This window comes from Ranitomeya variabilis, chromosome 3 (assembly GCF_051348905.1).
Source record: "Ranitomeya variabilis isolate aRanVar5 chromosome 3, aRanVar5.hap1, whole genome shotgun sequence".
Taxonomy (NCBI): Eukaryota; Metazoa; Chordata; class Amphibia; order Anura; family Dendrobatidae; genus Ranitomeya; species Ranitomeya variabilis.
Genome location: NC_135234.1, coordinates 615219847 through 615241975, shown reverse-complemented (window position 1 = coordinate 615241975; position 22129 = coordinate 615219847). Strand labels below are relative to the sequence as shown.

The following is a 22129-nucleotide window of genomic DNA, read 5'->3' as shown; positions in this document are numbered from 1 at the left end:
AGGGCAGTCAGAAGATTCCATATGACCCGAAGAAAAACGAGGGTGGAAACCAGAGTTGCAGAAAAACGGCGAAACCAAGGTGGCGGAACTAGCCCGATTATTAAGGGCAAACTCAGCTAACGGCAAGAAGGTCACCCAATCGTCCTGATCAGCAGAGACAAAACACCTCAAATAAGCCTCCAAAGTCTGATTAGTTCGCTCCGTCTATCCATTAGTCTGAGGATGGAAAGCAGACGAAAACGACAAGTCAATGCCCATCCTACTACAAAAGGATCGCCAGAATCTGGAAACGAACTGGGATCCTCTGTCTGACACAATATTCTCAGGGATGCCGTGCAAACGAACCACGTTCTGGAAAAACACAGGAACCAGATCGGAAGAGGAAGGCAGTTTAGGCAAAGGAACCAAATGGACCATCTTGGAGAAGCGATCACATATCACCCAGATAACAGACATGCCCTGAGACACCGGAAGATCAGAAATGAAATCCATGGAGATATGTGTCCAAGGTCTCTTAGGGACAGGCAAGGGCAAGAGCAACCCGCTGGCACGAGAACAGCAAGGCTTAGCTCGAGCACAAGTCCCACAGGACTGTACAAATGACCGCACATCCCTAGACAAGGAAGGCCACCAAAAGGATCTGGCCACCAGATCTCTGGTGCCAAAAATTCCTGGGTGACCTGCCAACACCGAGGAATGAACCTCGGAAATGACTCTGCTGGTCCACTTATCAGGCACAAACAGTCTGTCAGGTGGACAAGAATCAGGCCTATCAGCCTGAAATCTCTGCAACACACGTCGCAGATCAGGAGAAATAGCAGACAAGATAATACCATCCTTAAGAATACCAACAGGTTCAGCGACTCCAGGAGCATCAGGCACAAAGCTCCTGGAAAGAGCATCGGCCTTCACATTCTTTGAACCTGGTAAATACGAGACAACAAAGTCAAATCGGGAGAAAAACAATGACCAGCGGGCCTGTCTAGGATTCAGGCGTTTAGCAGACTCGAGATACATCAGATTTTTGTGATCAGTCAAGACTACCACACGATGCTTAGCACCCTCGAGCCAATGACGCCACTCCTCAAATGCCCATTTCATGGCCAACAACTCCCGATTGCCCACATCATAATTTCGCTCCGCAGGCGAAAACTTCCTAGAGAAAAAGGCGCAAGGTCTCATAACAGAGCAACCAGGGCCTCTCTGCGACAAAACGGCCCCTGCTCCAATCTCTGAAGCATCCACCTCAACTTGAAAGGGAAGCGAGTCATCAGGCTGGCACAAAACAGGCGCCGAAGTAAACCGACGTTTCAACTCCTGGAAAGCCTCCACGGCAGCAGGAGCCCAATTAACCACATCGGAGCCCTTCTTGGTCATATCCGTCAAAGGTTTCACAATGCTAGAAAAGTTAGCGATAAAACGACGGTAGAAGTTAGCGAAACCCAAGAACTTCTGAAGACTCTTGACTGACGAGGGCTGAGTCCAATCAAGAATAGCTCGGACCTTGACTGGGTCCATCTCCACAGCAGAAGGGGAAAAAATGAACCCCAAAAAGGGAACCTTCTGTACACCAAAAAGACACTTTGAGCCCTTGACAAACAAAGAATTTTCACGCAAAATTTTAAAGACCATCCTGACCTGCTCCACATGCGAGTCCCAATTATCAGAAAAAAACAGAATATCATCCAGATAAACGATCAGAAATTTATCCAGATAGTTCCGGAAAATGTCATGCATAAAGGACTGAAAAACTGAAGGGGCATTAGAGAGCCCAAAAGGCATCACCAAGTACTCAAAATGACCTTCGGGCGTATTGAATGCGGTTTTCCATTCATCCCCTTGCTTAATGCGCACAAGGTTGTACGCACCACGAAGGTCTATCTTGGTAAACCACTTGGCACCTTTAATCCGGGCAAACGAGTCAGACAACAGCGGCAAAGGATACTGAAATTTGACAGTGATCTTATTTAAAAGCCGATAGTCAATACAAGGCCTCAAAGATCCGTCCTTTTTAGCCACAAAAAAGAATCCCGAACCAAGAGGGGAAGAAGACGAACGGATGTGTCCTTTCTCCAGAGACTCCTTGATATATGAACGCATAGCGGTATGTTCAGGTATCGACAGATTAAACAGTCTTCCCTTAGGAAACTTACTGCCTGGAATCAAATCTATAGCGCAGTCACAGTCCCTATGAGGAGGAAGAGCACTGGACCTGGACTCGCTGAATACATCCTGATAATCAGACAAATACTCAGGAACTTCCGAAGGAGTAGAGGAAGCAATAGACACCGGCGGGGAATCGCCATGAATTCCCTGACAGCCCCAACTTGACACAGACATTGCCTTCCAATCCAAAACTGGATTATGGGTCTGTAACCATGGCAGCCCCAAAACAACCAAATCATGCATTTTATGTAGAACGAGAAAACGTATCACCTCGCGGTGTTCAGGAGTCATGCACATGGTAACCTGTGTCCAATACTGCGGCTTATTTTCTGCCAATGGCGTAGCATCAATACCCCTAAGAGGGATAGGATTTTCTAATGGTTCAAGAATAAAACCACAGCGCTTAGCAAATGAGAGATCCATAAGACTCAGGGCAGCACCTGAATCTACAAACGCCATGACAGGATAAGATGACAGTGAGCAAATCAAAGTTACAGATAGAATAAATTTAGGATGCAAATTACCAACGGTGACAGGACTAACAACCTTAGATATACGTTTAGAGCATGCTGAGATAACATGTGTAGAATCACCACAGTAGTAGCACAAGCCATTCCGGCGTCTATGAATTTTCCTCTCATTTCTAGTCAGGATTCTATCACATTGCATCAAATCAGGTGTCCGTTCAGACAACACCATGAGGGAATTTGCGGTTTTTCTATCACATTGCATCACATCAGGTGTCTGTTCAGACGACAACATGAGGGAATTTGCGGTTTTGCGCTCCCGCAACCGCCGGTCAATTTGAATAGCCAGGGACATGGTATCATTCAGACCTGTGGGAATGGGAAAACCCACCATAACATTCTTAATGGCCTCAGAAAGGCCATTTCTAAAATTAGCGGCCAGTGCACACTCGTTCCAATGTGTCAGCACGGACCATTTCCGAAATTTTTGGCAATACACCTCAGCCTCGTCCTGGCCCTGAGACATAGCCAGCAAGGCTTTCTCTGCCTGAATCTCAAGATTGGGTTCCTCATAAAGTAAACCGAGCGCCAGAAAAAACGCATCAATATCAGCCAATGCCGGATCTCCTGGCGCCAACGAAAAAGCCCAATCCTGAGGGTCACCCCGTAAGAATGAAATAACAATTTTTACTTGTTGAGCAGAGTCTCCAGACGAACAAGGTTTCAGGGACAAAAATAATTTACAATTATTCCTGAAATTCCTAAACTTAAATCGGTCTCCTGAAAACAGTTCAGGAATCGGAATCTTGGGTTCAGACCTAGGATTTCTGGTAACATAATCTTGTATACCCTGCACACGAGCGGCAAGCTGGTCCACACTTGTAATCAAGGTCTGGACATTCATGTCTGCAGCAAGCTTAAGCCACTCTGAGGTAAAGGGGAAAAGAAAAAAAAAAATGAGAGAGGGAAAAAAAAAACTCAAAATTTTCTTTCTTATAATCCCACTTCTGCAATGCATTAAACATTTAATACTGGCCTGGCATACTGTTATGACCCCAGTGGACAGGGTCTCAGAGGAACGTGTAAGTCTGCAAGATACAAAAATCCAGCTCATAGGGCTGTGGTAACTGGGTTGACCAAATAGCTACTCCTAACGCCAACACTAGAAGTAGCCGGGGATCATGCCTACGGTGATCGCTAGATGACTCGCGCCAGCCGGAGAATCTAACTATCCCTAGGAGAAGAAAACAAAGACCTCTCTTGCCTCCAGAGAAAGGGACCCCAAAGCAAGATACAAGCCCCCCACAAATAATAACGGTGAGGTAAGAGGAAATGACAAACACAGAAATGAACCAGGTTCAGCAAAGAGAGGCCAGCTTACTAATAGCAGAATATAGCAAGATAACTTATCTGGTCAACAAAAACCCTATAAAAATCCACGCTGGAGATTCAAGAGCCCCTGAACCGTCTAACGGTCCGGGGGGAGAACACCAGCCCCCTAGAGCTTCCAGCAAAGGTCAGGATACAGATAGGAACAAGCTGGAAAAAAATACCAAACGAAACAAAAGCAAAAAGCAAAGAAGCAGACTTAGCTTGAAAAACAGGAACCAGGATCAGAGGACAAGAGCACAACAGATTAGCTCTGATTTCAACGATGCCAGGCATTGAACTGAAGGTCCAGGGAGCTTATATAGCAACGCCCCTGAACTAACGGCCCAGGTGAGGATATAGGAAAAGACAGACGCTCCAGAGTCAAATCACTAATGACCACTAGAGGGAGCAAAAAGCAAAATCACAACATTGGACCCCAAAAGTTGTTGTACAATTTGTCCTGAGTACGCTGATGCCCCATATGTTGGGGTAAACCCCTGTTTGGGCGCACGGGAGAGCTCGGAAGGGAAGGAGCACTGTTGTACTTTTTCAACGCAGAATTGTCTGGAATTGAGATCGGACGCCATGTTGCGTTTGGAGAGCCCCTGATATGCCTAAACATTGAAACCCCCCACAAGTGACACCATTTTGGAATGTAGACCCCTTAAGGAACTTATCTAGATGTGTGGTGAGCACTTTGACCCACCAAGTGCTTCACAGAAGTTTATAATGCAGAGCCGTAAAAATAAAAAATCATATTTTTTCACAAAAATGATCTTTTCGCCCCCAATTTTTTATTTTCCCAAGGATAAGAGAAGAAATTAGACCACAAAAGTTGTTGTTCAATTTGTCCTGAGTACAACGATACCCCATATGTGGGGGTAAACCACTGTTTGGGCGCATAGCAGAGCTCGGAAGGGAAGGAGCGCCATTTGACTTTTCAATGCAAAATTGACTGGAATTGAGATGGGACACCATGTCGCGTTTGGAGAGCCCCTGATGTGCCTAAACATTAAAACCCCCCCACAAGTGACACCATTTTGGAAAGTAGACCCCCTAAGGAACTTATCTTGATGTGTTTTGAGAGCTTTGAACCCCCAAGTGTTTCACTACAGTTTATAACGCAGAGCCGTGAAAATAAAAAAAAATTTTTTTTCAGAAAAATGATTTTTTAGCCCCCAGTTTTATATTTTCACAAGGGTAACAGGATAAATTTGACCCCAAAAGTTGTTGTCCAATTTGTCCTGAGTACGCTGATACCCCATATGTGGGGGGGAACCACTGTTTGGGTGCATGGCAGAGCTTGGAAGGGAAGGAGCGCCATTTGGAATGCAGACTTAGATGGATTGATCTGCAGGCGTCACGTTGCATTTGCAGAGCCCCTGATGTACCCAAACAGTACAACCCCCCCACAAGTGACCCCATATTGGAAACTAGACCTCCTGAGGAACTTATCTAGATGTGTTTTGAGAGCTTTGAACCCCCAAGTGTTTCACTACAGTTTATAACGCAGAGCCGTGAAACTAAAAATGCTTTTTTTTTTCAGAAAAATGATTTTTTAGCCCCCTGTTTTATATTTTCACAAGGGTAACAGGATAAATTGGACCCCAAAAGTTGTTGTCCAATTTGTCCTGAGTACGCTGATACCCCATATGTGGGGGGAACCACTGTTTGGGCGCATGGCCCAAACAGTATAAACCCCCCATAAGTGACCCCATATTGGAAACTAGACCTCCCAAGGAACTTATCTAGATGTGTTGTGAGAACTTTGAACCCCCAAGTGTTTCACTACAGTTTACAACGCAGTGCTGTGAAAATAAAAAATCCTTTTTTTCCCACAAAAATTATTTTTAGCCCCCCCAATTTTTTTTTCCCAGAGATAACAAGAGAACTTGGACCCCAAAAGTTGTTGTACAATTTGTCCTGAGTACGCTGATGCCCCATATGTTGGGGTAAACCCCTGTTTGGGCGCACGGGAGAGCTCGGAAGGGAAGGAGCACTGTTGTACTTTTTCAACGCAGAATTGTCTGGAATTGAGATCGGACGCCATGTCGCGTTTGGAGAGCCCCTGATGTGCCTAAACAGTGGAAACTCCCCAATTCTACCTGAAACTAATCCAAACACACCCCTAGCCCTAATCCCAACTGTAACCCTAACCACACCCCTAACCCTGACACACCCCTAATTCTAATCTCAACCCTAATCCCAACCGTAAATGTAATCCAAACCCTAACCCTAACTTTAGCCCCAACCCTAACTTTATCCCCAACCCTAACTTTAACCCCAACCCTATCCCTAACTTTAGCCCCACCCTAACTTTAGCTCCAACCCTAGCCCCAACCCTAACCCTAACCCTAGCCCTAACCCTAGCCTTAACCCTAGCCCTAACCCTAACCCTAGCCCTAACCCTAGCCCTAATGGGAAAATGGAAATAAATACATTTTTTTAATTTTATTATTTTTCCCTAACTAAGGGGGTGATGAAGGGGGGTTTGATTTACTTTTATAGCGTTTTTTATATCGGATTTTTATGATTGGCAGCTGTCACACACTAAAAGACGCTTTTTATAGCAAAAAAGTTTTTGCGTCTCCATATTTTGAGACCTATAATTTTTCCGTATTTTGGTCCACAGAGTCATGTGAGGTCTTGTTTTTTGCGGGACGAGTTGACGTTTTTATTGGTAACATTTTCGGACATGTGACAGTTTTTGATCACTTTTTATTCCGATTTTTGTGAGGCAGAATGACCAAAAAACAGCTATTCATGAATTTCTTTTGGGGGAGGCGTTTATACCGTTCCACGTTTGGTAAAATTGATAAAGCAGTTTTATTCGTCGGGTCAGTCCGATTACAGCGATATCTCATTTATATCATTTTTTTATGTTTTGGCGCTTTTATACGATAAAAACTATTTTATAGAAAAAATAATTATTTTGGCATCGCTTTATTCTGGGGACTATAACTTTTTTATTTTTTTGGTTATGATGCTATATGGCAGCTCGTTTTTTGCGGGACAAGATGACGTTTTCAGCAGTACCATGGTTATTTATATCCATCTTTTTGATCACGTGTTATTTCACTTTTTGTTCGGCGGTATGATAATAAAGCGTTGTTTTTTGGCTCGTTTTTTTTTTTTTTTCTTATGGTGTTCACTGAAGGGGTTAACTAGTGGGACAGTTTTATAGGTCGGGTCATTACGGACGCGGCGATACTAAATATGTGTACTTTTATTGTTTTTTTGTTTTTTTTTTAGATAAAGAAATGTATTTATGGGAATAATATTTTTTTTTTCTTCTTTATTTAGGAATTTTTTTTTTATTTTTTTTTTTTACACGTGGAAATTTTTTTTTTACTTTTTTACTTTGTCCCGGGGGGGACATCACAGATCGCCAATCTGATAGTGTGCACAGCACTCACATCGCTGCAGGCTGCAGCTTTCATCTGCAGCCTGCTCCGGACCCGGAAGTACTCCCTGCAGGACCCGGATGCAGCCCCGCGGCCATTTTGGATCCGGGGCCTGCAGAGAGGAGACGCTCGGTACAAGGTGAGTACATTCCCTTGTACCGATCGTCTCAGGGAAGCCCGCAGGGAGCCCCCTCCCTGCGCGATGCTTCCCTGTACCTCCGGTACACCGCGATCATGTTTGTGAGCGCGGCCGATCGGCTATGACGTACTATCCCGTCACTGGGAATTAAGTCCCAGGTCACCTTGACGGGATAGTACGTCATATGGGATTAAGGGGTTAATAAAGAGGTTAAAAAGAATCGATCCTAGCACGGATCCTTGCGGTCCCCACTGCTGACTATATCCCATGTAGAGATCGTACAATTTATGACGACTCTTTGTTTCCTGTCATTTAGCCAATTCCTTCTGCATATAGTTTCTCTTAGTCCCTGCATCTGTAGCTTCAGTATAAGGCTGTAATGTGGTACAGTATCAAATGCCTTTGTAAAGACCAGATAAATCACATCAGTCGCATTACCAATAGGGTTGAGCGACTTTTATTTTTATAGGATCGGGTCGGGTTTCACGAAACCCGACTTTCTCAAAAGTCGGGTCGAGTGAAATCGGCTGATCCTATAAAAAAGTCGGGGTCGGCCGAAACACGAAACCCAATGCAGTGCAATGGGATACTATGGTTCCCAGGGTCTGAAGGAGAGGAAACTCTCCTTCAGGCCCTGGGATCCATATTAATGTGTAAAATAAAGAATTAAAATAAAAAATATTGATATTCTCACCTCTCCGACGCAGCCTGGACCTTACCGCTGGTAACCAGCAGCCTTCTTTGCTTAAAATGAGCGCGTTCAGGGCCTTAGATGATGTCACGGCTTGTGATTGTGATTGGTCGCGGCCGCCCATGTGACCGCCACGCGACCAATCACAAGCCGTGACATAATTCTCAGGTCCTAAATTCCTAATTCTAGGAATTTAGGACCTGAGAATTACGTCACGGCTTGTGATTGGTCGCGTGGCGGTCACATGGGCGGCCGCGACCAATCACAAGCCGTGACGTCATCTAAGGCCCTGAACGCGCTCATTCTTAGGAAGGAAGGCTGCCGGAAAGAAGCCGAGGGTGAGTATATTCCTATTAGGTATATACTCACCCTCGGACGCGCCCTGCTTCTTTCCGGCAGCCTTCCTTCTTAAGAATGAGCGCGTTCAGGGAGCATAACCAGCATAAGAGTCTCCTGTTCATTCATTTTGTTTGCAAGACTTTTTGCATTTGCCAGGAGACATTTAAAACTATTAGCATATTTGTTACTCCTATTCAGCTCCCTACTTTCCTTGCATTTTCCAGCCCCCTACATCCTCATTTACCCCTACTGTCTCACTCTCTGTTTACCCTATGCCCTTATTAGCACAACTACCATTCCTCCCCCCAGATCCTAGTTTAAAAGCTCCTCCATCTATTTGACCATTTTTCCCCAATCATAGCTGCACCCTTCCCATTGAGGTGTAGCCTGTCCCTATCGTAGAGCCTGTAGCCAACAGAGAAGTCGGCCCAGTTCTCCATGAACACAAACCCTTCTTTCCTTCACCAATTTCTAAGCCCCTTATTTATCAACCTAAGCGCCTGCTGTCTTTCTAGGGACATTCGTGGCACCTGCAGTATGTCTGAAAACACCACCTTGGAGGTCCTGGGCTTCAGCCTCTTTCCTAGTTCACTGTAATCATCTTTAAGGACCTTCCCCTTTCCCAGCCTCACCCAGCAATCTGTCTATCTGCTCTGCAATATGTCGAATCCAAGTTCCCGATAGACAACGCACTGTTCGTCATTCACGGTTTAGGCGGCAGATGACCCAGCCTGTCCGCCTAATTATAGAGTCCCCTATCACCAACATCTGTCATTTCCTGATTGCTAAAGTGAGCAGTACAGAGCAGTACAGTATATGTAGTACAGGTAGAGAACAGTACAGAACATGTAGCTCAAATAAAAATTTGTAATGTACAGGTAGAAAGCAGGACAGTACATATAGTACAGGTTGTGAGCAGTACACTATATGTAGTATAGAGAGTAATACTGGACATGTAGAAGCAAAGGACAGTATGTAGTATAGATAATGAGCAGCATAGTACAGGTAGTAAAGGTAGAGTACAGTACATGTAGTATGGGTGGAATAATGCAGAACATGTAGAGAGAAGTATTGTAACTGAAGATAAGGAAATTATTGTGTCACTAAAAATATTGTGACTTTAATTAAATTGTTACCTGAGGGCGTACTGTATGATGTTCATTTCAGAATATTAATACTTTTATCACCATCTATAGCTGTGTTAAATAAAACTAAGTGATAAAATGTGAAAATATGTAAATTAAATAATATTCATAATTTATTCATTTTTGTTTCAGCTCTTTTTTTGATGGAGAAAATATCTTTTACTCTGGCATCAGCTAATGACACCACCACAAACTGTGCACTGTCTGATAATGCATTTTCGGATCAAACCAACAACATTGACGACTATTTTATTCCTATTCTGGATAATGAATTTATTAAAGTAAGTGAAGTTGAAAACAAAATATACCTTCACATCAGCAGTAAATTTTGAGGCCACTAGGCAGCAAGTTTTTAATTACCATGCAGTGTTCCTGCAGCAAAATGAAGGATTACATAATTCCCATTGAAATCTGCTGCCTGTATAAGGCTACGTGCACACTGCGTCTTTGCACTTGCTGACAGATAGACGGGTGCAACGGTGTATCAAATATCGAATGTGGAGAAATGAACAGCAGCAAATTAAGAACACAGTAATACAGCTAAAACAGGGTATATACACAATATTATTTACATGCTGCCACTCTATATTCACATCTAATATACGGCCTGTCACCGTCGCCACTCCCAAAGCAATATGAAGATCCGTACATTCCCCAACGGGAGTTTACGTTACTCAATGTTAGGCCGCAAGTCCCATATTGATGGGTTACTTGGCACACATGACAACCAGTTGCCTCCATTCCTGAAGCACTGTGCGATTCCCCCCTCCCTCTATACCATACGTTTGCACCGGGGGTTGCGCCTCATATGACTGTCTCTCTCCTGCTGCCCGATCGCCTATCCCAGTTCTGGTTCTGCACGCATGACTCTGATGAACCAACACGGGGCTCTTGTCTCTGGGTCTGGTCTGTTAGGTCTTCACTCGAGTCTCGTCTCTTGGGTCATCACTCGAGTCTGGTCTCTTATAATGTAGGTTTAGGCATTACTGTGTGTGTGTTCTCACTCATTCGTCTCTCATTGCAGTTAATAGCCCTCTGTGTCTGTACTGTTACATACTTAGGCACTTAACTGGTTCATGCAGCTTTACATGAACACCCGATCCTCACATTATGGCTGGTCCGAACAATGAAAGCAATTGTTACTGTCCACCTCTCGTGTCTCCCCTTTTCCTCATAGTTTGTAAGCTTGCGAGCAGGGCCCTCATTCCTCTTGGTATCTGTTTTGAACTGTGATTTCTGTTATGATGTAATGTCTGTTGTCCCCTCTATAAATTGTAAAGCACTGCGGAATATTTTGGCGCTATATAAATAAAAAAAATTATTATTATTATTATTCGTCCCTTAACACAGTCAGCCTACTGAATACATCGGGAGCTTTTCCAGACATATTCTGTAACAGTGCCATAGGTGACTATTCACAAGGCGTGAGTCTAAAGTGGGTTTTTACAGCCTCCGTCTGGCCAGTATGCAGATGCATACTGCTTGCTTAAAGGGAACCTGCCAGGTCCCAGCAGCATTCACATATGTAGGACTAAATTCCCTGCCTAACCAACCCTGTAAGGTATTATTGAGTTAAATCAATGTTTTTAAAAAAAAAAAAAAAAAAAAAGCATTTATACGGTCCACTTTTCCTGTGCTAATTAGGACTGTGACTAGTCGATGGGGCCTTATTTTCCCCAGACTAGTTAGCCTTCTTTCCATGTTATCACACCCCTGATTTAACTCAATGACATTTTGCAGGGCTGGGTAGGCAGGGAATTTAGTCATACATAATGTGAATGCTGCTGGGTTAGAGAGCATGGGGGGCCTGACAGGTTCCCTTTAACTGTATATGGTAAAGCAGTACTGTGCTTTCCTATACATTAGAAGCCTGCAAAGAAATGTATACTATGTGGTATCAGGTTTCTTTACAGTGGGTCCCTATAGTGGACAGATTCTCCTTAGTATAGGCTCCTGAAAGTGAGCACAAAGGTAGTGTGGACCTAGCCTAATGAATACATTTTAAAAATGGGTTTTCTAAGGCAGTTGACCTCATTAAGAACCTGTCATGTGAAAAAAACACTATTAATCTGCAAGTTAATTGTGTTTTGAATATGCCCAACAGCCGCACTTTAGTCCTGCTGATGAGAGGATATGAACTTTATTCCCTCCATTCAGTCACAGGGGAGGTGCGGGTGCGGGTTCAGTCACCACTCTGTGCAAAGTGAGTGGTGGCTGTAATCGCGCCCCTGGTCCTGACTAACAGTGGCTCATCATTAGGGCTGGCTGTCAGTCAGTGCCAGGATTGAAGTTTCAGCCATCACTCTGTGTATATCAGTACCAGTGATGTCTCTATGACTGAACACTGAACGTTGCCGGGTGGAATAAAGTTCATATCCTCTAAGTACATCCTCTCCTTGCAGCGGGGCTCTAAGTGTGGACACAGGGCAGATTATCCTGCAAATTAACCCCAAATCTGCAGGTTAATGTAATTTTTTCACTTGACAGATTCCCTTTAAATGACTTTATTAGCACTAGGCATGAGTCAGCTGTATAGTATAGCCAGCACTCAGGGCCGGCTCCAGGTTTTTGAGGGCCCTGGGCGAAAGAGTCTCAGTGGGCCCCCCCTTTAACTCATACCACGATTCATGATCGCATATAACACAGCCATGTAGTATATAACACAGCCATGTAGTATATAGCACATCCACGTAGCATATAACACAGCCACATAGTATATAGCACAGCCCACGTAGCATATAACAGCCCATATAGTATATAGCACAGCCACATGTAACACAGCCCACATAGTATATAGAACAGCCATGTAGTATATAGCACAGCCCACATAGCATATAACAGCCCATATAGTATATAGCACAGCCACATATTATATAACACAGCCCATGTAGTATATAGAACATATAGAACAGCCTTGTAGCACAGCCCATGTAGTATATAACAGCCCACGTAGTATATAACACGGCCCATGTAGTATATAGCACAGCCATATAGTATATAGAGCAGCCATGTAGTATATAGAACAGCCATGTAGTATATAGCACAGACATGTAGTATACAGCACATCCCCCTCCCCCAAGAATGGCCCCATAGTCCAGTACTCACTGTCACTGTTATAGTTAAAAAAAAAAACACTCCTCACCTCTCAACGTTCCTGCGCCACGCTGCTCCCTCCCTTCTCTGGTCTCGGCGGCTGCCCCTGCACTGCCTGACACAATGATGGGAGAGGGAGCGTCAGGTGACGCTCTCTCCTCCATCATTTGCTTTGAACTTTACCGGCAGACGCTGGTAAAGTTCAAAGCGGCGGCAGGGGAGTTGGTGCTTGCGACAGGCGGGCCCCCCTGCCTCACAGGGGCCCCATCGCAGCTGTGTGATGTGCCACTAGCTGAGGGCCCCTGGGGGAGGGGGGCCCTAGGCACTGGGCACTGCCTGCCCCTAACGCAGGCCCTGAATAGGCCCCCCTGTCTAGCCAGGGCCCCGGCACTTGCCCGGGTATGCCGGGTGCTGATGCCGGCCCTGCCAGCACTTCCTGTGTTTGGATAGGGGTAGCTCTCGAGCCTACTGTAAACCAGAGATTATATTTCCATAAAACTAGGCAATCCATTTAAAGCGAAGGACTCCTGAAAAAACTTAATTTTTTTATTAGAAGATCTCTAGGCTGCAGCAGAAATTGACTGCCTAGTTTTCAGATTGTTTGTATTGGGAATGGTACAGGAACCCAAGAATTAAAGTGTCCCACTTCCACCTCAAAAACAGCATCTGTCATATACTCATAAAAGGGACCATGTACTGTGTTTTGCACGGATTACCATCTTCAATCTGTCTGCCACTGGCAAAAAATTGTCTGAACTCCCAATACACATTAGATGGTCATCATGCTGACATTAGAGCAATGTGTATGGATGGCTTTACTCTGCTTCTTGCTGTTTTACTATTTTATCTGCTGAATTTCTGCAGTCCTCTCACTGATGAGCTCTGTCAAACTCCGCCAACACCATTGATTGACAGCTTTCTGTCTGCACTGCAGGAGGCTGCCAAACAGTTGTGGAATATTGAGGACTAGATAGCAGGCGCTCATCAGTGAGAAGACTAGCAGAGCTGAAGCAGATAAAACAGTGTTTTATTGCAACTACAGTAAGCAGCCCACTAAGTGACACAGCGTTCGAATCCGAGTCTGTCTCTACATTTATGCTGCTCTCAGAATGGGCAGCATAAAGCTGGTAATTGTCTTTAAAAATATTCAGAAAGCATGTACAAAAACTTTGCACATTTTCATTAGAACTAAAACTCAATCCAGTTTCTCCTCACTGAGAACTTTCAAACTTCAAATAAGGCCTGGTGTGACCATCAACTTTTACTGACTGCCGCATGCTGTTCATATAGGTTTGAGAAATGTCTTTCCACAGCCGAAAAGAATCTTCATGGGCTTAGACCTGCGGCGTTCTCTACACAATGTATTTGCAGCTCACTTGTCATAAAAAAGAGTCTCTATGAGCTATAGAAGGTTATTTCAAATGCCACACACCACACTTAGATGTGAAAGATGTACTAGTTGTTTTGGGGGCCGTGCTTTCTTTCTCGCTTTTATGATTTGATGATATTTCATATGGCCCCCTGTGTCAGTATCACTGTAGATTGAGACAATAAAAAAGATTTCTATACTATGGGCAGAGGAATATTTTAACTGAGTACATAAAATATGAATTCTTCTGCTTGTTCACAACCTTCATACTTAAGGTAAATCAAACAGATTGGGTCACAGTGACACATTTTATACGTCCCCGAGGTCAGGAGGCAGTAAATAACAGACTAAGACTAGTTCATTCCCTATAGACCTGAGTTTTTCATTTTTAATGTGTGGATCACACATAGCTTCTGAAAATAAAATGCTCTGGTAATAATATTTTTAGTACTACTTCCTTCTCTGCTGCTCTGAAGAATGAGTGCATAGTATATTCACTTTATTTTATGAGTGGTTCTTAATCCTTTTCTCCTAGAGGGCTTTCCAGGAGCTCCTGCGGTATATAAAATATTTAACAGTGAAGGTTATTATAAAGTGTTCATGAGCATTGGTTACAATGTGAGTTCTCAATATTTACTAGACAGACAAGAAGCTGTAACTACAGGACTTGTTGTGCAAAGAGATGCAATAATATTGCAGTGCGATATTATATTCCATTGTTCTACATAGTCACTGCTTTGTGTCTGGCTGTGCTACCTGTAATTACATTACACTTAAAAGCAAATATTAAATTGCTTTACATTATATCACACACAATCAGAGGAGCACAAAGAAGATCATAATCATCACACTGTGCCAACCATTACAGTGCTAGGCTTTGCCAGTTGCCATCCAGAACAAAAGCAAAGACCTGCTGACAGGTTCCCTTTAAGATAAGTCTGCCCTGGAAAACCTTTATCTAAATGCACTTATTTGCAGGACAGTTTAGGCAAATTATTAAACGGAATAAAGAGGACACATAATTAGTATTGCTATGCTAGTGTTGAAAAAAGTGCACCGCTTTTTGTTTTTGATGTCGCCCTTTTTCTTGTGTTTTGAACTGTGGTTTTCAGATTGGTCAGAGTTTACTATTTAAATGCGGGTATATTTTTCTATATTTATGAATCTGAATAATGTTTTCCCTATATGGAATTTTTGCACTTTATTAGATTGGCCTGGGTATCTGGCTTAGTGCAATTTATACGCTTGTATATTTGTTATAAGCATATGGACTTTCTTGCACTTTGCACCTTACACATCTGAATAATTTTTTTGCTTACATATATATTTTTCATACCTTTATTAAGTTGGCTTGGGGTCTCCAATATAATTGGAATATATATTGGGAGGCAGTCAAGGGAATCACTTACGAGGGTCGTTTTGTGTCCCCCAGGATGCCCATAGAAGCATAGTAAACTCAAAGGGATCAATGTAATTACAGCCACAGCTGTGGTTACAATGCAAAATAAAAGGGCGTGGATTTGGTCAAACTATTTGACCAAGTCAGATTTTAAAAAAAAAAAAAGCCTGACATGGGCTTTTATTAAAGTTTAAGTTATTTTTTGTAAGCTTCCAAAATAAAGACTTTTAGGCTATGTGCACGCGTAGGGAGGGTCCTCTGCGGGTTCTCCCGCAGCGGATTTGATAAATCTGCAGGGCAAAACCGCTGCGGTTATCCCTGCAGATTTATCGCAGTTTGTCTTGCGGTTTCCGCTGCGGGTTTACTCCTACTATTGATGCTGCATATGCAGCAATATGCAGCCTCAATAGTAATGTTAAAAATAATTAAAAAATGGTTATATACTCACCCTCTGACGTCCCGATCTCCTCGGCGCTGCATGCGGCGGTCCGGTTCCAAAGATTCTGTGCGAGAAGGACCTTCGTGACGTCACGGTCATGTGACCGCGACGTCATCGCAGGTCCTGCTCACGCAGCAACTCTGCAACCGGACGGCCGCGTGCAGCACTGATAGGTGAGTATATCATTATTTTTTTTATTTTTATTCTTTTTTTTACACAAATATGGGTCCCAGGGCCAGAATCGCCGCGATTCTGCACAAAGAAGTGACATGCTGCGGAATGTAAACCGCTGCGTTTCTGCGCGTTTTTTCCCGCAGCATGTGCACAGCGGATTGCGGTTTCCATAGGTTTACATGTAACTGTAAACGCAATGGAAACTGCTGCGGACTCGCAGCTGCAGAAACGCTGCGGTTCCGCGGTAAAAACCGCAACATGTGCACATAGCCTTAAGTTGAACTAAACTGGGTCACTGCCTCTTTACCACACTGTCGTGAAAGTCGATGCATTACATAAGGTGGAGAATCTGGGCAGTGTGAACTAAGGCTTAACCCAAGGAAAACTGCATGTCGGTAATAAAGCCTGCAACGCCACTTCCGACAAGATGGAGGAAATACTAAAACAGTTAGTCCTCTCCAATTCACAACAGCAGCAGACTAACAGCCTGATTCTGCAGTTGATTGTGACCCTGCGAGAGGTGTGCCCACCACCAACACCGTCCATCCCGAGGCCTTGGACAAAGTCAGAGCAGCACTGAGGAAAAGGAGTCCGGAGGACGACTAGGAAGCCTTCTTCAAAAGAACCAGGGAACAGGAGAACTTGCCAGCTGACCAGTGGGCTGAAGTGGTGGCCCCATTGCTGATGGGAGATGCCCAGAAGGCATACTTTGATCTCAGCTGTGAGGACGCTTGGGGCTATAGATGCCTTAAAAGGTGAGATCCTTGTCTGGATGGGGCTCATCATCTATGTACGGGTGCAGCGGGTATATCAGTGGACATTTGTGTAAGCCCGACATGCTAGGTCTCAGGCTTTTGCCTTATTGCACTTTGTAAAAAAAATGGCCCCAGCCTGAGACCTTGACTCCAACCACAATAATAGAGAGGGTGGTGGTGAACTGGCTTGTGAGAGCTCTGCCAGTAGTCATACAGTGTTGGGTGGGGCAATGGGGCCCAGGCAACCTAGACCAGGTTGTTAGCCTGATTGAGTGTTATACTGCCACCCAGGACTTCATACGGTACTCTATCCCACTGTCACTATCATGCCTGTCCTTGCAAGCCCAGGAGCCTGGGAAAGGATCATAACCTTCTGCTGAGGTCATACAGAACCAAGCCCATACTGAGGGGGTACCCTGGAGTCAGGGTGGCAGGAAAACACTTTCCCCAAAACCAGTCTCATGGACTAGCAGTGTCGCCACTATCAGATTCTGGAGGTGCCAAAAGCCAGAACAAGTGACTGCCAACTGCCCCAACTGCTGAACCCATGAACTGCAGGTTTACTCAACAGGTATCAATGTATGCCAAGGCCATCTACACCTCACATGCCATCGCCCCAGCAGGTGAACCCCATATGTGCTGGATGGGCATCAATGGACACTGGGCAGAGGTTCTCTTGCACTCAGGCAGCCTAGCAACACTCATCCATGGGTCATTGATCTCTGGGTTAGAACCCGCTAGGGTAAAAGTTGGAGTAATTTGTATTCACAGTGAACTCTGCGGGTATCCTACGGCAGAGGTTACCGTTTTTTCTCCATGCGGGGAGGTTAAACATGTGGTGAGAGTGGTGAAGACCCTTCCTTACAGGACGGTGTTGGGAAGACACTTGCCCCTGTTCTGGTCCCTGTGGGAGAGTAAAATTAATTCTGCTAGTGTAAAGATCTGTCAGGGTGTGAAACCCTAAGATCCAGAGGCAAATACCTGCCATAGGGGTCACCCTCATAGGGAAAGAGAGTAAACCCGATAGGTATATCAGCCTGGGAAGGAAGAGGCAATAGCAATTATATCATGAAAATCTGCTAAAAGCATGGAAAGACTGAGAATGTGTGATTACGGATGCGACTCCGGTCGTATTGTCTGTGGACCCTCCGACACCAGCCCAGGAGGAGGCCTGGAGAGAGGTAATAAGTGACACTCTCTCTAAACAACAGTGACGGGAGGCTCGGAAATTGGTGGAGAAGAAAACGGACATATTCTCAGAACTCCCAGGCCAAACATCTGTAATCCAACATGACATTGTCACCGAGCCTCAGGTAAGGGTACGAACGAAGCCATACAGTGTGTCAGAGGCCCAGAGACAAGCCATCGTGGCTGAGGTGAAACAAATCCTCCAGCTAGGAGCTATTAAGGAGTCTAGAAGTGAGTGGTATAGCCCCATTTTACTGATTCCGAATCATTATGATTTTGTAATAATTTCTGAAAATTGAATGGTGTCAACATTCAACCTTCATCCAATACCCCAGATGGACAAGCTGACTGAGAGACTGGGGCAGGCCCAGTATGTCAACACGCTCGATCTGACCAAAGGTTACTGGCAGGTGCCTCTTATAGAGTCTGTGAAATAGAAGATGGCCTTCATAATGCCAGAGGATATCTATCACTATGTCATTTTGCATTTGGGTTACATGAGGGTCCAACCACATTCCCGAGGCTGATGGACATAGTTTTAGAGCCCAATCAAAAGTATCCATCACTGTATTTGGATATTATCATCTATAGTACCGACTGGCATACCCACTTATCCCAGGTCCAATCGGTAGTGGATTCTCTCTGAGCTGCGGGCTTGATGGCGAACCTAAAAAAATGTGTAATAGGTCTCGAGGAAGCCTGGTACTTAGGGTATCAGATTAGCCGTGGGGTGATTGAACCCCAAATGAACAAAATCGAGGCCATTCACAACTGCCTTCAGCTTCTTAGTACAAAGCAATCCTACAAGTCAATGTCGACCCTTTAACAAGCCTTGTCACATAACTTAGGATAATAGCCAGACCAGAATCTCAATTTGCAGACACTGTGTTTCACGGTACTGCCCCTCGTCAGTGCAAAGTGGAGATCTGGTTTGGCTGAGTGAGAGGCGTCTGACTGGGATCCAAGAAGTATCGTTTCTCCTTGCAGAGAGTGACATGTTAAGCTTAACATGGAATAAGGTGAAAATATATCTGGAAACTAAATGACCTATAAAAGGGTGCTTATTTTACAAGAATGATTAAGTGTGGTATAATAAAACCCATATTAAATCAATATCAATAATAAAAGTTGTGTAAAGCATACATTTCATAATAAAAGGTTAATACCCTGTATCATAATGACATCATAAAGCTGTCTGCACACAGACAATGCATGTTAAAAACAACTAATGAATACCAATATAATTCAGTGTACATATTAAGGAAGATATATTGGGGTTCAAAATTAAAAATAACCACCCCAATAAAAGAAATATTTTAATGCAGCAGCTTTCACAATAGTGCGGTAAAAAGGCAGTGACCCAGGTTAGTCCAACTTAAATGTCTTTATTTTGGCAACTTACAAAAATATGTCTAAAAATGAACCATACGGCGCTGCTTAGTTGCTCCAGGTGAATAAGCAGCAAATATATGGACGAAATCACTCCCAATCGTCCCAGAAGTGGTTAATCAAAGAAAACTGGTGCAATTAACTGGGACGATATCCTGAGACACAAAAATACACAAAGAAAATGGGAGACATTTATTAGCATCCTGGATAGGACCTGTGCACAGTATATACCGTATGGGAATAAACATACTAGAAATAGGAGGAAACCAATATGGCTAAATAGAGCTGTAAGGGGCGCAATAAGGGACAAAAAGAAAGCATTTAGAGAATTAAAGGAAGTAGGTAGTGAGGAGGCATTAAATAAATACAGAAAATTAAATAAATTCTGTAAAAAGCAAATCAAGGCAGCAAAGATTGAGACAGAGAGACTCATTGCCAGAGAGAGTAAAAATAATCCCAAAATATTCTTTAACTATATAAATAGTAAGAAACTAAAAAATGACAGTGTTGGCCCCCTTAAAAATAGTCTGGGTGAAATGGTGGATGAGGATGAGGAAAAAGCCAATATGCTAAATGACTTTTTTTCATCAGTATTTACAAAAGAAAATCCCATGGCAGCCAATATGACTAGTGATAAAAATTCCCCATTAAATGTCACCTGCTTAACCCAGCAGGAAGTACAGCGGTGGCTAAAAATAACTAAAATTGACAAATCTCCGGGCCCGGATGGGATACATCCCCGAGTACTGCAGGAACTAAGTACAGTCATTGATAGACCATTATTTTTAATCTTTAAAGACTCCATAATAACAGGGTCTGTACCACAGGACTGGCGTGTAGCAAATGTGGTGCCAATATTCAAAAAAGGGGCAAAAACTGAACTCGGTAATTATAGGCCAGTAAGCTTAACCTCTACTGTGGGTAAAATCCTGGAGGGCATTCTAAGGGATGCTATGCTGGAGTATCTGAAGAGGAATAACCTCATGACCCAGTATCAGCACGGGTTTACTAGGGACCGTTCATGTCAGACTAATTTGATCAGCTTCTATGAAGAGGTAAGTTCCGGACTGGACCAAGGGAACCCAGTGGACGTAGTATATATGGACTTTTCCAAAGCTTTTGATACGGTGCCACACAAAAGGTTGTTACATAAAATGAGAGTAATGGGGATAGGGGAAAATATGTGTAAGTGGGTTGAGAGCTGGCTCAGGGATAGGAAACAAAGGGTGGTTATTAATGGAGCACACTCGGACTGGGTCACGGTTAGCAGTGGGGTACCACAGGGGTCAGTATTGGGCCCTCTTCTTTTTAACATATTTATTAATGACCTTGCAGGGGGCATTCAGAGTAGAATTTCAATATTTGCAGATGACACTAAACTCTGCAGGGTAATCAATACAGGGGAGGACAATTTTATATTACAGGATGATTTATGTAAACTAGAAGCTTGGGCTGATAAATGGCAAATGAGCTTTAATGGGGATAAATGTAAGGTCATGCACTTGGGTAGAAGTAATAAGATGTATAACTATGTGCTTAATTCTAAAACTCTGGGCAAAACCGTCAATGAAAAAGACCTGGGTGTATGGGTGGATGACAAACTCATATTCAGTGGCCAGTGTCAGGCAGCTGCTACAAAGGCAAATAAAATAATGGGATGTATTAAAAGAGGCATAGATGCTCATGAGGAGAACATAATTTTACCTCTATACAAGTCACTAGTTCGACCACACTTAGAATACTGTGCACAGTTCTGGTCTCCGGTGTATAAGAAAGACATAGCTGAACTGGAGCGGGTGCAGAGAAGAGCAACCAAGGTTATTAGAGGACTGGGGGGTCTGCCATACCAAGATAGGTTATTACACTTGGGGCTATTTAGTTTGGAAAAACGAAGACTAAGGGGTGATCTTATTTTAATGTATAAATATATGAGGGGACAGTACAAAGACCTTTCTGATGATCTTTTTAATCATAGACCTGAGACAGGGACAAGGGGGCATCCTCTACGTCTGGAGGAAAGAAGGTTTAAGCATAATAACAGACGCGGATTCTTTACTGTAAGAGCAGTGAGACTATGGAACTCTCTGCCGTATGATGTTGTAATGAGTGACTCATTGCTTCAATTTAAGAGGGGACTGGATACCTTTCTGGAAAAGTATAATATTACAGGGTATATATATTAGATTCCTTGATAAGGCGTTGATCCAGGGAACTAGTCTGATTGCCGTATGTGGAGTCGGGAAGGAATTTTTTTCCCCATGGTGGAGTTACTCTTTGCCACATGGGTTTTTTTTGCCTTCCCCTGGATCAACATGTTACGGCATGTTAGGTTAGGCTATGGGTTGAACTAGATGGACTTACAGTCTTCCTTCAACCTTAATAACTATGTAACTATGTAACTATGTAACTATATATGTGATATTTGCGCTAAATGCACCTATATGAAGCCATAAATAGTTAAAATACTGGGGAATGTCATAAACTAGGTTCCTCATACAGGACCAGGATTAACAAGATGTATTTACCTTAATATCAAAGAGAAGGAGATCTGTGTCCAGTGCTGGCATGCGGAAAGGTCCTTCACTCATGTGCTGAAAGGTC

General features: G+C 43.7%; 1 protein-coding gene across 4 annotated transcripts in view; it reads left to right on the top strand.

Annotated features, from left to right (window-relative positions):
• Positions 1-22129, top strand: part of ERICH6B (glutamate rich 6B) — a 412645-nt gene that overhangs the window by 280010 nt on the left and 110506 nt on the right. For all 4 annotated transcript variants that reach the window (XM_077297367.1, XM_077297366.1, XM_077297365.1 and 1 more), the window contains one exon: positions 9855-10003. In XM_077297367.1, the coding sequence (XP_077153482.1) occupies positions 9855-10003 (149 nt within the window). The remainder of the gene's footprint in view (positions 1-9854; positions 10004-22129) is intronic.